Here is a 16,583-nt window from a genome sequence, read left to right as displayed (position 1 = left end):
ATCTAAGGCTTCTTCATATGATTTTAACCATATTTCGTTAAGTGCACGAGGGCCTACGCATAATTCTATCGTTGATTTACATATATTACGCAGTGAACACATATTTATAACTACTAAATTCATAAACCTAGCCTATTTGGGCGCCAAGCAGCTGCACGGAGGAATTGCAAATAATTTTCTGGTTTTTCCAGACAACATGACGGTGAATTTGGCCAAGAATCCGCAAGATATCGCCATCCTCACGCTAGAAATCTTTTTCTCCTTCCTTCCCAAGCTTAGAGCAGCTTTCTAAGGTTTCTAGGGTGTTTTACGACTAAATTAGGTATTTTAGGAAGAAGGAGAAAATAAAATTTCGCGTTATTTACATTCTGTCTCGCCTATCCCGCTCTGGTGCCAACTTACCCCCCCCCCCCCCGGCGCCGCCACCCTAGCGGTAATCTGGCCAGCCCTAGCGGGACAGTGGCCGAGAATCTCCCTTTGCTTTTCCTAATTAACGATGATTAGGATCGTTACAAAATCATATACCAATATTTTGAAAATACATATTAAAATATCATACTACCTTTATAATATCTAAATTTTTGATATGAATATCAATATTTATCGTATCATGCCTATTCCTACCGACAATTTAGTTTTAGCTCTTTTTTGGCTGACGACCTATTGCTTCTTTTTATTCATAAAAATAATAATAATAATGTATATTTGGAGTGAAATGGCTATGTTTTAATTATTTAATTAAAAAATAATAACTGAAATCTTAAATGTACACATCATCAATGACGATATTTTCCAAAAGTTTTGCCATTTTTGTATTCCAAGGGACAATTGGTCTTAAAAAGAGTATCATTTTGAATGTTGCAAAAGGCACTTTCTTTATACTTTTTAGTTTGTGAATATTTTTTCTATTTATAGAACTAAAAAAAATATAGACGAAAATGTTTTATATCTCATAAGTGTTAAAGAATTACTAAACATGAATTGTCGTGAAATGGTTAATACCTCTTCACTTTTAATAAAAATCTCGTGTTCAAGCTTTTAAGAATAGATAAAATTTTGTTGAATATATTGTCTGGAGAAACGGACAAAATATTTTCTATCAAGTTTTTTATTATTATTCTCAAGATCTACATATTCGAGTCGCATATAAGAGAAAGTCTGAATTTTAGAATTAAATTTGATATATATTCTCATCAAAAAGAAAAAAAAAAGTGTATATGGTGATTGTGACAATGAGTAGAATCTTTGGGTAAGCAATTGTGTTCACATGTACAATAGGTATTTTGGTAAAATGGAAAATATATATATATTTTAAATTAAATAGGTTAATTTAAACTTCATTTGTCTCAATTTATGTGGTAAAATATAATTTAGTAGTATATAAATTTTATTGCACTATCAAGTTATTTTAAAATAGCTACTAATAATTATTTTTAAAAGATAATTAATTCATAAAAAATATCCCCCGCATTCATAAAGAGTTAAAAAAAAATGCACTCCTAAAACTAATAACTTAAAAGAAATAGCAAATATTTTGTTATTATAAGAAATTAATAAATATATAAATAATATATAAAATTAAAAAGTAATATTTTTTTAAAAAAATGAAATTAATTGCATGAGACACGTAGTAACCATATCACTTTTGGTATATATTTGCATGGTCCACATTTATACACTTACTTACAATTACTGCTTTTTAGAGGGGTGGCGACACGTAACACATGCATGAACGTGTCCATTTCTTTTTATTAGTATTCGTATTGAGATCCGATCAAATTTGAATCGGATCAACTTTGAAATCCGAGCATTACCGAGCATATTTTTGAGAGCGATAACTTTTTTAATTGTTTAAAAAAATTGAGCTTGAAATATCTGATTAAAAGAGAAGGAATTTCAATCATCTCACCACGACTCGAGATTGGTGCATTGTGTGTCCTTTTTTTCGTATTGGATATTCATATTGAGATTCGATGAAATTTACATGTGATTAAATTTAAAAGTCTGGCGCTACCAGACATATTTTTGAGAGCGACAACTTTTTGCCATTTTTTAGCATTCAAACTTAAGATATCTAATTAAGAGTAAATGAATCTTAATCATCACTCCACGTACGTCTTGTGAATGGTTCATCAACGTGTCCTTTTTTCTTTGTATCAAATATTTATATTTGAGATCTTATAACATTTGAATTTCGAGCATATTTTTTATGGCAACAACTTCTTTCAATTTTTTAAAATTTAAACTCGATTAAAATATCTAATTAATTTAAAGCGAAGAAATCTCAATCAGACTAGTGTTTGGTGCATGAACATGTATTGTGTACCAATATGAGGGCATTTTTTTATTTCTGATTTGCCCCCTAACTTTAGGTTTTATTTCACCCACAGACTATTTAAACCAAAAAGTTCAATTTTGACCGTTTGATCTCTGCCACACAGGTACCTTTGACCTGCCACCAAAATTCTGTTTTCTTTTTTAAAAAATATTTTTTGTGACTAATGGATAATTAGGTCTGGTATATGTCGAAATCAAGACAGTATTTAAAGTTTATGAATTTTATACTAATATTTATTTAATCTAATATACATTTTTTGCTTTAGTATACGCAGTACGTATTTTAATTTCAAATTTTAAACAATTTTTTTTTAATCATATTTTTTTGTCTTTTAAACTGTCAATTATTGTAATTTATGAACAATTAAAATTAAAATATGGAATAATAATTAGGTTTGGTATTTGTCAAAGTCTTCTTCATTTTGGTAAATCTTGTATCTTTGAGTAATAACAAATTTGAAATCTACCAATCTTTTAATAGGAGGTATCATTTGATACGTGAACTAACTAAATTATCTCAAGATTATAGTTTTAGATTAATTTATCGCATCTGGTGAAGTGGAAAACAATAATACCAAATACAATGAAATAAGATTCGATATCCTTTGAAAACTTAATATTATAATTAGTTGACGATGTAAGTATAATTTTGAAACATCTCATCTTATCCCATTTACCAAACTTATTTTTCATTGACTCCTTCTTGAATTGTTGACTTTGTCCAAAAACCTATAGAAGTCTTCAAACTATGAAGATGTGTAAAAAATACAATAAATATGTATATACTAAAGTTATGATTACATTGGAAAATGGAGAATTTCCCAAGGAGGAATTCCTCCATTTTATTAATCATGGCTTATAATAATATAAGTATCTAGTACAACATTACATTACTATAACAACCAAACTATTAAAAAAAAATTATGTGGAAAAAATAAAGGTTCTCTAATCTATCAACATTCTCACTCTTTTGGTAATAACTTTTTTTTTTTGCTTCTTTACCCCCTCTAATCTTGTTTTGTTTGTCCCAAAGCCACACAATTTTCCCTATATACAAAATGTACCCAAGTGGAATGAGGAAAATATCACTTTCACTACTGTCCATCTGCCACTATTGTGACTTTGCTAGGTAGACATTCTCCATTGTTATGGCTATTGGAGTCTCTATGCAGTAGTTCAAGCTGAAGTCGAACGATAGTGTTTTCGTCGGAAGAGGGTAGCCGGGGCTGGATTTGATCGAAACTCGGACCTAAAACTTTCTCCACCCATTGTTCTAGGCTTGTTCGACCACGCCATAAGCCACCTAGGATCCGGTCTACTATCTCGTCTTCAACTTCGATTGAGACCTTGTCATCAACGACGACCATGGAGAATTTCTTGCTGATTGTTTTCTTGATCTCACGTCGAGCAAACAGGAATTCAATCGGCTTGAATGGGATGGTGTCATCCACGGAGCTGACGAGCTCGTGAGGAACTGATGTAACTGAGAATCGCCTGTTTTCAAGGCTAGGATCTTCTTCGCGCTCAACAGTTAGATCACTTGAATTGTGTGATCCATCAGTTCTATAATCCTCGAACTCTGCTGCTTCGTTTAGATCGAAAGAGAGACCTAGATTCAATTCTTTTCTAGGTCTGTCTTGATCATGCAACCAACTCGCTCTGCGCTTAGCGCTCTTTTCACCAACTGCTAACCTTAACTGCCAATCGGAACTGGCTAGCGAGACCAGTTTCTTTTCTTCCATCAAATACTCATTCATGTAGCTCTCGGGGCTCATTGTAGACCAATTTCCAGTAAGAATGAATATGACATTGCCGAGACTAATCTCACGGCCATGTGAATCCGTAAGCCTACCTCTGTCCATGGCTCGTTTTATGCTCCCACGAACTACCCCATTTGCTTCGTCTATATCCTCGAGCATAATAACTGAAAGTGGATGCCTCCGAACAGCCTCTGCAATACGATCTACGGCTGTTTTACCACGGAAACCTACGTCTGACTCTTCATCATCTCGCCGTGAACCAAGGGAGATCATTATTGGACTATTTCCGCACATTTGCTCTGCAAGAACCGATGCCATCTTTCTCTTGGCATATCTGTCAGGACCCGTGAATAACAGCCATATGTCACCCTTTGGTGCACCACCCCGCTGTTTCCCATTGCCCAATCTGCACCTTGACACAGCAGAAGCAACAGAAGAGGCTGCATCTTGCTGCCACCAAGCTTTCTCCATTAGACCCTTGAGAAGCCTTTTAAACGTATCAGCATCTAGTGCACTAGCAAATTTGTCAAGTAACTTGTTCTGAGGCACGGAAGAAATGCAGCTGAGGAAGTCCTTCGCTTGATCTTCCAGAGTTTTCTCCGGGGCAGTTTCACTTGGTTTTGGCCCGAGAACCAAGTCGGTCCTTACAGGGCTTCCAGGAGGGGTAGCTACCTTTTCCAGAGATTGACTAGCCGTTTGGGTGGTGTTCAGTTGCAGGCTCACTCCCCCCAGGCTTCTACTTGGAACAAGCTTGGGCTGTAAAGGTTGACGCAAAAGCAGGTTCGGATTATATAAGCCTGGCATAGAGAGAACAGGTGGTACTGTTCTTTGAATCTCGACACTGTGCTGGAAATTAGGATGAAGTTGCAAACATGTATCGTTCCACTTCTTTTGAAGTTCTTGAGTCTTTTGCTGCAAAATACTTTGATCCTTGATCTGCAAAGACATCAAAAGACAGAATGATTCATCTGCTCGTACATACGCAGTTTAAGTCGTTCTAGGTTCCCATTAATCAAGTTAAACATACCTGTGACAGAGTCGTTGCTTTACTATCATTCTTTAGCTTGGCACTTTGCAACCATTGAGGCAACTGAGGTCGAGGAGGAAATTCTGATTTAGCTTCAGATGATGAATTCTCAAACTCAGATACAAGTTTCGCCAACTCATGTTCAAACTTCTCCTTGCACTGGGGACAACACGATGTCCTCAATCTCGGATTTAAATTCTCTGGTACACGCCTTGGTAGTGAAGGCACCGGACCAGTAAAGCTCTTCAGCGGATTCAGAGGATCCAAGGAACTTCCAAGAATTCTTTCATTTCCAAGCCTAAAAATTTCATAAAGAGTACCACATCAACAGATAGCACTAAAAAACGTAATTGGAAGAAAATAGGCAGAAAATTTAGCAGAAGCCACAGAACCACACAATATGCTAAAAAACATAGTCGGACAGTGCTTACCATCCGAGCAACCCCAACTTGTCAATCATCAAATGAAGAAAACAAATTTTCCTAACATTCTTGAAAACTGCTGTGTTTTTTTAAATAATATTGACAAGTGTATGAACAAGCATAACAATCCCAGAAATAAGGCAATGCAAGATCCTAGAACATTTAATCCAAGCAATTCTAGAGCAAAAAACAAGTTGTTATCTACACAGAGGAAACCATAACTCCAAGAATAATTCCAGACAAAAGCATCTTATACTAGACTATACACAAACAAAATATTCAAAGATTCAATTTTTATCCAAAATTGTTCATATTCCCAACACAGATCAATTCCAAAAACAGGATTACAGCAATTCAAATACCTTGGAAATATTCCTGGATGAGGAGATCTTGAAGCTATAGGAACAGCTTGAAGATCCCAATCATTTTCCATAGTAGAATGATAAACTTGACATCTCAAATATGTCTCACATGTAGCAGTACCAATCAACCATAACCTATTATTATTATTGCTATTACTATTATCCTCTCGAAATCGCGCTAATAACTTCCCCATTTCAGCCACTGCTGATTTCCCAATCTCCGAAATCATCGGTTGTTGTTGCTGCTCAACAAGCCATTTCAAATCACCTAAATCAAGAATCACACCTCCAGTACCATTACTCATCTTACTCTCGATTACCCCTTCTACTTCTTTAATCTTATTAAGCATCTGGATTTTATCACACGAAAACGAAAACTCCTTATCCATTTGAACAATTTGTAAGTTCTTCAAATGCCCTTCACTTAATTCCCCTTTCTCAATCTTCTTAAAAAGTTCTTTCACTACACTTTCTGGTTCACCTTCACCAACCAAAACTGGGTTCCTTTTCTTGCTTCTCAACAAAATCTCTAACACCCTTTTCACTTCTTCACCTCTTTGTAGATTACCCAATTGCCCTCCTATCCCCACCCTACCCCCACCCCCACCTCCACCTCCCTGTAACTTAGGATTCAAATACATATTTCGAGTTATCTGTACTGGTGTCACCGGATTTGTTCCGAGAATCCTAGACCCACCACCCATCGCGGTGAAAGGTGATAAATTGATATTTGTTTGATGATGATGCGAAGACGAGGAGGTTTGCGTTAACGATTGTTCAATCGTGTTCTTCACAGCTGGGCTAGAAAAACTAGCTTCCCTCATCACCCTGCTCACACTTGGGTCATCGAGAATCGAAATTATCAACTGTTCTAATTCAACTTTCACAGCTAAAAGCGGCTGTTGTTGTTGCTCTGGACACCCTCTTCGTTGATGAGCTTGTGCCCTTTTCAAAGCAGCCATTAACGCATTTGAAATTGGGGGTTCTGTACCTTGAAGCATGTTTTGAGCAGTGGGTAATCTTTCTAAAGCAACGCTAAAGCATAGCTCAAGTGCACGACACTGAAGTGGGTGTGATGAATTTGGGTGTGAACGGATACAGGCTTGCCGGAGATACCCTGACGGCGACGACAATAAAGTCGCCGCCACATGTAACGGCGTTGTTTGGCCGTGATTCCGGCGACTTGCTTCAGCTATTGAATGGTTTAATACTGTTGCTGCTTCTGGGGTTAACGTTTGTTGGATTGTACTTAATCCTGCCCTCATAATTGGAATTTTTCTTCAAGAATTGATGATAAATTTGAACAAAAAATTGAAATCAAGAGAGAAATTGTTGGTTTTCTTCACAAAATTTATGAAATTTTTTCTCTGTTTTTCTCTCTCTACAGCTAAGTCTTCTTCTCTCTCTAAACAAAAAGATGATGATGAAGATGATAAAAGCAATGAACACATGCACACCGTCTTCTTCTAAACTTTCTTTTTTTACATACTATTAAATACCCAACTCCTTTTCTTCTCTCCTCTAAGAAAAAAAAATATATCTTTGAGGCAAAGTCAGAATTTTAATTTTATGAATTAATGATAAATTAGGATTTGGATTTTATGTATTTAGGATGTGTTCAATAGAAAGGAAAATGTTTTCATTTTAAAAGATTTTATGTTTTAGAATTTGAATTTTATGTATTTAAGGTGATTTTAGAATTTGAATTTTATGTATCGAGGGTGTGTTCGATATGAAGGGAAATGTTTTTTTAATTGTTTATGTTTGAGAATTTGAATTTTATGTGTTTAAGGTGATTTAGAACTTGTATTTTATGTGTTTAGAGTAATTCAAAATTTGAATTTTATGTATTTAGAGTGTGTTTGACGAAGGGAAATGTTTTTTCAATTTTTCATATTTCAGAATTTGAATTTTATGTGTTTAGAATGTGTTTGGTACGAATGAAAATAATTTTTAATTTTTCATGTTCGGTCGGTTGAATATTTTGAAAATATATTTTTCTTTAGGATAGTAAGAAAATATTGAACTTCGTAAATAAGATCTACTAGTGATATTCTATATTGATTGTGTGCTTCGTACCATTCAATAAGCATCATATTTATCTTCACCCTCATAACCCTCATCTCAATCATCCAACATCTCTACCTCTTTAGGCTAATAATTTTACTTACCTATTGAACACAAGAAAATACGGGTAAGAAAATACATACACTTATTTTCTACAAAAATGTTTTAGATTTTTCAAAATTATACATACTTATAGTGAATGTTATATTTTGATTGTAGGTTAATTATTATAATTATCAAACTATTTATAATAATTATTAAAAAGTTATTGGTAATTACCTTTTGAGTAACTTGATGCATAGAAATTAATTTTTTCCCCAAAAAATCTATATCATCACATGTTTCATCTTAAGTTCTTAATGACACCTTCTCTTTTTGTTGTTTCAAACAATGACATGTTTTTACATTTTAGATTTTAGTTTATATTTTAAAATTTTAAGTTTAATGACATATTTCTATAATGATAAGAATTTCAAAATTTATTTAAAATTAAAATTAAAAAAAAAAAATCTTTAACTAAATTTTAAAGTCTTTTTTCTTTCTTAAATTTTGTATTTGATTTTTAAAGAAAAACTATTGTAATAATTTAACTATTAATGTAAAACAAATTCATTTATGATAAAATTTATAATATTAAATGTTTGTATGTGACAAATAATTGTTGATTGCAAGAAAACAGAAGAAAACAAGGGAGGCAAATTCTTGGTTAATGAGGCAAAGAAAAGAAGGGTATGGCATTGTTTGTTTTTATTGTAATGTTCCTTTCTTGAGTTAGGGTAGGGGGTTTAAGGGTAGGTTGGTTAAGGGATAGAAATTTTATTAAATGTATTTAAAGGAGTCAACATGATTGGTAGTGCATTAGTGTAATTGTTTCATCCTTAATTAAAAATTTCGAGTTCGAGCCTTCTCGATATGAAGAAAATCTTATTGAGAGTGTCATTTTAAAATAAGTTTTATAATGCGCGATTCAAATTTAATCAGAGCTCTAATATAAATAACAGTCACCGAATAAAAATTATATCGTTTGATTAAAACCCCTAATCCCAAACTGACTCCACCCTAATTATTGTGTGGGGGGGGGGGGGGGGGATTTGAAGGGAATTTATGGAAGAAAGGGAGATAAGTGAAAGTACTTTCAGTTGCAAAGATTTCTGGAAAATGCTCTATGGACAGAGGAAAAAACCAAAATTACTCTACTTTTTGTGTCATCTTTTTCTTTATTATTAGTAGTACAAAGTACTATTTTTTTTCTAAATTCTTTAATTAAATTAAAATAATGAAAATGGTTTCACCTTTACATTGTATTCTTTATTGTTTTCTTCACTAATAAACAAAACAATCTTATGTCATTGTTATATTATTTTCAAAAGATAATGGGAAAGAGTGTGAGAGAGAAGCAAGAAATAAAATAATACTAACTAAAAGTTGAACCTTTTTGAAGAGTAGGTTGAGAAAAGTGACACTTTGGGTTTAAATTTCAGCGGAGACAAAAATATTATTTTTGCTATCTTACTCTTTATATTTTTTTAATTTTTAAAAAATTAAATTATGCAGACTTTGATTAATAATATAAATCTTCTTATATTAGTGTAAAATGTTATATGTAATACATTTTTTGTACAAATTTTAAATTTAATTTAGTTTATAAAATTAATTTTCGAGAAGCGAAAAGTACTTTAGATAGAAGGCATGTTTTGTATTGTTTTTAAACTTTAATGGATAGAGTTATTTGATACTTATTTAAGATAATAACAATATATTTACTGTAATGAGATTCGAAAAAGATAAAGTGTACACAGATCTTATTTTTATCTTGTAAAAATAAAAATAAAAATTATTTCGACCGTCAATTAAAATAACGCACATCAAAATAATTTATATAATGCTTATGTCAAATACAGTAGCTGAGTTAGAATTTTAATTAAAAAATTACATAAAAGTAAAAAAAAATGTCAATATGTAACATATATACATAAAAATAAGATTAATACAAACTTAAAAAGTTGAACCTTTTTAAAGAGTGAGATGAGGAGATTCATGAGTAGCTAAGATTACTTTATTTTTTGTTTTTTATTATTATCTCTAAAAAGTTTTTTATTCTCTCTTTTTAATTCACTATGACTATAGATTGACTGCCTTTTTAGTTCCTTCATTTGTTTTGCAATTAGTTGCTTCTCTACTTTTTATTGATACATACAACTTTCCCAAATTACTTTTCTAGCGCGTGTATTATACTTTAAAGTAAGATATTTTCTTCGTTTTGATTTATTTTATCTATTTTAATTTGATAAAAAGATGAAATATATTTAAGATTTTTAAATTTTATGTTTTAAATTAAAGATGTGCTAAATATACTAAAAATATATTTAGTTTTGTGATCTTAAGAATGTCAAGTGAAAAATTTAAAATTAAATAGTTGCTAAAAAGGCAAGAATCACTATTTTTGTAACATACTAAAAAGAAAAGCAAGTCAAATAAATTAAAATAGAAAAAAAATTATATTATATCCCGCTCATCTCAATGTCCATGATATTTTTTCATTTTTAATTAATTACAAATAATGATATTTTTTAAAGTTAAAGGCCGGTCAAAAACAGACTCTCTATTTCAAAAAAGTTAAGTATAAGATCTGCATACACTAACTTTATTCAACACGTTTTATTATTATAATTGTCGTAATGATATAAGTATAGTAATTAATTCAACTTTAAACTTATCATTTTATCTTACTAAAATAATATATAATCACATAAATATCAAGAAATTATTTTAGATCACACAAATAGTGTTGGACATCTCAATTCACATAATATACACTCGAACTGATTTGCTTATGTCACATAAAATACATATATCTTCTTATTAAATTTTATACAAATTCAACTATTTACTATGTACGTCTAAACAAATACATTTATATATTACGTCTTTTATACTGGAATAACCCACTTAATTCCTCCGACCAAACGATCTAGAAAAAAAAGAAGACAATATTTAGAGAGTGAGTGAGACGATTTTGTATAGAAGCGTGAAGTTAAGTGTAAGCCGTGTTTGCCTTTAAACCAATTTTCTGCTTTTCACACGCAATTGCTGCTAAAAGGTGTCGCACGGGTTATTCATACTTATTATAACCCCCTCCCCCCCCCCTCCCCACGCCCACCCCATGGGATCCACCTATCTTTTTCTGAAAAAAGAATCAACAAATACCTTTATGGTAAAAGTTAAAAAATATTTAAATTTGTTTTGTTATTATTTGAAATTGAGCAATTTTGTCATCCGTTAAATTTTTGATTTAATATTAGACATGTTGTTAGCATGGGTGGGGTCAGTGTATCGTAAAGGGGTTCATTTACATCGTCTTTCTTTGTGTGTTTATTGTCCGTTTAAACTTTTAATCTGTATTAGAAGTATTGTATGGGGTTAGGGGTTCATTCGAAATTCTCTTTGCTGAAAAGAAATATTTTTATGTATATTTAATAAATGTTGAATTGTTTTGATTTTAGTGTGTTTACCTTTTTGTATCTTGAATTTTCTTAATAAAAATCTTGGATCCACAAATGGTTGTTAGACAAATGTGTAATCTTATACTTTTTCTTAACCCTAAGGTAAGGTGATCGTTGTCCGATTCACATGAAGTTTGATGTGTCTCATGTTATTCGGGTCAACGATTAAGTTGGTGAAATTTTCGACTATTGGACTTTTGTCATTTAGTGTGCACCGTTTAGATTGATAGATAAAAATGTTATCAAAAAATCATTATCAGGAGATTAAATTTAAAGTTACTTTCAAAATTTTCAATTATATAGAGTATACTTACTTTAGGTTGGAGTTCCGCTAATATCAAATAAAACACAAGACGATTCGATAATAATATGATTATTTCGGGAGCTCTTTTCATTTTTTTCTTTCTTTACAACTTTGTGAACAGTCACTCAAAAGTACTTAACCTTACAAAATGGTCCTTGTTGATTAGCACGATTATTCAAACGGTCTACGTTACTCAGCTTAAACTCTTTGCATCGTATGACTTTTTCGATAAAAGACTTAAATTATCGAATTAAAAAGATAAGTTGTCCAAACATCATAAATAAAACGATCTCTATCAGAATTTAATTTTTACTTATTTTCAGAATTGACTCGAGACTTCTTATTAATAACAGAAAAATTATAACTATTTCAACCTAATACATAAATGGTCCCCTGAGTTATTCTTTTCCCATTCAGGTTCTTCCTGAACTTAAAAAGATTTTATTGACATTAAAACAGTAAAGTGCCTTGTCCCCCCTATAATAGTAAGTCAAAAAAATAAAAAAAATAAAAGAGAAAGAAAATTGATATAGTACAATAAATTCCATTTCATGTTATAATATATATGGCAAATAATTATTGTGCCAAGTTCTAATGTCATAAGCTGTAAGTAGTTAAAAAAAATTTCAACAGGTAAAATAAATATACTTATACTAATATAAGAGTCTCAATCATTTTAATAACAATATATATCACATTATAAGTGGAGTTTAAAGATGATGGAATGTACGTAATTCTATCTTGTGAAGATAGATAAGTTGTTTTTGATAGACCATCGGCTCAAATAAATATTTCAAAGCAAATCTGAAAAGGAAATATAGTGATATAGAAAAAAATGTTACTGAAAAAACAATAATAATAACAAATAATACGATAACTAAAGTAAAGTAAATAACATATAATAATAACAATCGAAGGATAAGTTAATAAATATGAGAGTTATTATAATAATAATAATAATAATAATAATAATAATAATAATATCGAGAAGGAAAATAGAATTAAAACAACGTTGGACTACATACTGGTCTTCTATAAAAATGTTCGATCTTCATATCCTCTTATTAGGATCATGACCTTGATTAGTAAGCTATAAATGTATCACGTCATGTCTAATCACTTTTTATCATTATTTTTTTTAATCTATCTCTATTCTACTTAAATCTACCATAATTAATCTCTCGTAGCTCCTCATTGAGATTTATGTATCTTTTTTTACATGTCCCGAACCATATCAGACTAAATAGAAAAAAGAAATTAGTTTGAAAATGACGAGTGTTAGGCAATTAATAAATACCTACCATATTTTCTCATCTACTATAGACTACCATTTTTAGTAAACAAAATTAATTAAATACCTAATAAGCTCATTAAGCTTGCCTAATTTATTTATCTTTTTGGCATTATAGGCAATATGTTTTATTATTATTTTTTGTAGAGAGCTTTCAATTACCTTTAATATTCCTAACTAACATTCATTTATTTAAATTTTAAAAATAAAGTTCGTGATTATCACTAATAACATTTGACTTTTTTGTACTCTTTAACTTTAAAGTAGGTATTTGAACTAATCTCATATTAGGAACAATAACATTTTAATCCCTCAATTATTAGCAAAATATAATTTAGTCCTTATAATATCATACTTATATTTAATTTTTAATTAATTGAGACATGTGTTTTAGTCATTAAATAGTAAATATGTTATATTTGAACAATTTTTAAAATAATATTATTGCCACAAGCTTAACATAATACATGAGTAACTAAGCAGTAGATCAAATGATAACTATAGTAAATTTGAAAATACTTACAATGAGAGAAATCAAAAGTACATATTTTAATTTTTTTTATATATATATATATATATATAATAATAATAATAATAATAATAATAATAATAATAATAATAATAATAATAATAATAATAAAAGAACTAAAATTAGAAATTTTCAGTATTTTACCAATAGAGATATGGTTTTGAATTTATTTTTCAATTTATCCCGAGATAAAAGGGCATAAATATGTCCAAGTAAATAATTATTTGGAGATTAACACAAAACAAAAATGATTTAATTAATCAAGTTTATTAGAATGGATCAAACTAAATTAATGATTTTTAAATAAGCTACACACCTACATCTACTTTATTTCTATCTCCCAACATTACTTAATTATTTTAAATTAATTATTAGGAATAATTACTCCAATAAAAACAAAGAGAGGAATTTTATTGAAATTTGAGAATGAATTAATTAATGAGATAAAATCAAAAGAGGATCATGCATAATCCAATATCATTGGGAAAGTTGTAAACTTAAGCATGAGAACAAAGGAATTTTCATTAAAAGTTGAAACCATATGGTTGATTCTCATGTACCCTTTTAATAAAACTTCTTTTTAACTTTTTAACTTTTTACTTTTTACTTTTTTTTTTCGACCTTTTTTCAGACAACTTTTTTTTGTGTAAATTAAAAGCATCAATTTTAAAAGTACTCTATCAAGAACGAGATAAGATGAATACGATTTCTCTGTTCTTAAGTAGAAATTTTCGCTTTGAAAATAGATGAGTCTTTAGTTGAAATTGACAAATAATTTATTTTATCCCTTTATGATTTAAAAATAGTTATCATCATAGAGTTTAAATTTTTATAGGTGAAATTGAACTTTGAAATTTAGTATTTCACAAAAATAACTATTTTTTATTTTAAAAAAATTGAGCTGAAAATGACTATATTATTTTATAGAGTTTCACTTGTGAAATTTGAATTTTCACAACAATTATATAAAAGGTAATAAGTTAGGTGTTATTTTTTTAGAGATCCTTGGTAAAGAGTGTTTTTTTTTAATTACGTACAAAACGAAAACGATACTATCATATAGTTTTATACGTGAAATTTGAACCTCTATGATAATAATTAAGTTTCAAAAGATGAGACCAAAGAGTATCAAGTTTGGTGCTATTTCTTAGAAATTCTTGAAAGATTTCGTTATAGGACTTCACATACGAAAATTAATTTAAAACTTCATAATACTGATTATATTCCAAGAACATGGCTAAAAAATGATCAATTGATGCTATTTCTTTGGAAGTTCTTGATAGAAAACTATTTCATCTTTAATAAGTTATATATGAAGTGAATTTAAATTAATCGAATTAGTGTCAAAAAACAATATCTCAAAAGGAGGGCTATAAAAACAAAGTATATCTAATGTGGGCCATATGCTAAATTTCTAGCAGTAAAATATTGTACTCTCAAATGATACAAATTGTAAGCTTTTTTTGGATTCTTAACTTTCTAGACAACTTTTTTAAAAAAAAAACAATTTTTTTTTTAAAATTTATATAAACTTTTTTTTTAATTAATTAATTTAGAAGATTGCTACTTTTTGTGGAAGAAGTCTTCACGAACAAAAATCATCATCATATTCCCTTTTTATAACGCACGCTTTCACTTGCCTTTTACGCGTTTTTCGAAACTTCACATTACCTTTTTATAACTTTTTTTCAACTTTTCTACCGTCCCAAAAAAATTTAAAAAAAACTTATACTTTTTCTTGATGTTGATAATAATTTGTGTTCACTTTATTATCCATGCAATACAAGTTTTAGATATTGTTGTTAAAAGTCGTATAAATCTAAGTTCAAAAATATGATCATTAATTGATTGAATTACTATACGTTATGTTGTTTATTGTGTTTGTGTTATTATACTTTTTTGTTGTATTCTTGTTTCTTTCTTGTAAGCTTTGCACCACTTTCTTTTTTTGTGGTGTTTAGCACACTGTTTTCTTTGTTTTTGTACTTTAATAGAGGGTTTTTCGAAAACAGCTCTCTACCTCTATGAGGTATTGCCGTATTGGTAAGGGCGTACACTTTATCCTTTTCAGATTTTATTTGTGGATTACATTGAATATGTTATTGTTGTTGGTTGGATTACATATTCACTTCATGTGCAGTTATATGTACAATAATGGAACAAATCTTAGTGGTTCAACTGAGTGATAGCTAGACGAATTCTACATCTACGAACTTCAATGAGCACGTTGAGTCCCTAAAAAGAGGGTGAATGCGATATTTTAGATAAATCGATAAAAATATAAGAAAAATGACGAGTTTATATACGATGAAACAAGTCTTAAATTCTATTGACGTGCTATAAGGTAATATGGAATGTAACTAGACCAAAGCGAAGAATATTACTAGTGAGTTTAGGTAGATTTTGTAATTAAAAATAATAATTTTGAGGGTGATACTAAGCTGTCCAAAGTCATCTATCCTTTCAGTATTAGTCCCATAGTATCACCAAAAGTTTACTTTTGGTCCACTTTAAAAGTACATTAGTTTATCTTTTAAACATAAGAAATTATAAACTTAGAAAAAGCATAGTATTATAAGTGTTGATAATGGATTATCTTAGATTTGTTCATGTTAATCTAATTAAACCTAAACTTTAATGTGACATTTATTTTATCGTATAGATTTGAATTTTATATTCTTTGATGAGCATCTTTTTATTTTAGATACCTAAAGGAAAAGATAAAAACGAATATGATTAGTTTAAGAGATAGAATCAACATATTAATTATTATTATTTTCCAATATTTATATATATTTTAGTGAGTTGGTCAATGTTGACCTTGTAAAGATCAAAATCAACTTTTTTTTAGAATGAAGGAGAAAATATTAAATTAGTTTGGTAATTTATTATTAATAAATGAAGTAGAGATAGTGATTCTTGTTAATGGTCCAAATGTAGTCCAATTGGGCAATTAGTATTAAGTATTAACAATAATTTAT

General features: G+C 29.8%; 3 protein-coding genes across 6 annotated transcripts in view; all 3 read right to left on the bottom strand.

Moving 5' to 3' along the window:
* The window catches only part of LOC125824494 (preprotein translocase subunit SCY1, chloroplastic), a 390,387-nt gene that overhangs the window by 31,160 nt on the left and 342,644 nt on the right, over positions 1–16,583 (bottom strand). The window lies entirely within an intron of this gene.
* The window catches only part of LOC125824507 (xylose isomerase), a 470,700-nt gene that overhangs the window by 177,991 nt on the left and 276,126 nt on the right, over positions 1–16,583 (bottom strand). The gene's annotated exons all lie outside the window — the stretch shown is intronic.
* On the bottom strand, positions 3,092–7,383 carry LOC125824472 (protein SUPPRESSOR OF MAX2 1). Its single transcript, XM_049503855.1, has 3 exons — positions 5,909–7,383; positions 5,125–5,422; positions 3,092–5,033 (listed from the first exon to the last, which is right to left on the bottom strand). Exons 1-3 carry the CDS (start codon positions 7,171–7,173, stop codon positions 3,432–3,434), a joined length of 3,165 nt encoding a protein of 1,054 aa, XP_049359812.1. The 5' UTR covers positions 7,174–7,383; the 3' UTR covers positions 3,092–3,431.

The sequence above is a fragment of the Solanum verrucosum genome, unplaced genomic scaffold (assembly GCF_900185275.1).
Source record: "Solanum verrucosum unplaced genomic scaffold, falcon-dt-bn FXZP01000022.1, whole genome shotgun sequence".
NCBI lineage: Eukaryota > Viridiplantae > Streptophyta > Magnoliopsida > Solanales > Solanaceae > Solanum > Solanum verrucosum.
This window is presented reverse-complemented; position numbering and strand designations above follow the sequence as displayed.

Excerpts from the sequence above, each read along its gene's own strand:
- LOC125824472 (XM_049503855.1), bottom strand. The coding sequence starts at position 7,173 with ATGAGGGCAGGATTAAGTACAATCCAACAAACGTTAACCCCAGAAGCA. Across the intron at positions 5,423-5,908 it reads CATCCAGGAATATTTCCAAG|GCTTGGAAATGAAAGAATTC; the intron begins GTATTTGAATTG and ends TGAAATTTTTAG. Across the intron at positions 5,034-5,124 it reads AAGCAACGACTCTGTCACAG|ATCAAGGATCAAAGTATTTT; the intron begins GTATGTTTAACT and ends ATGTCTTTGCAG.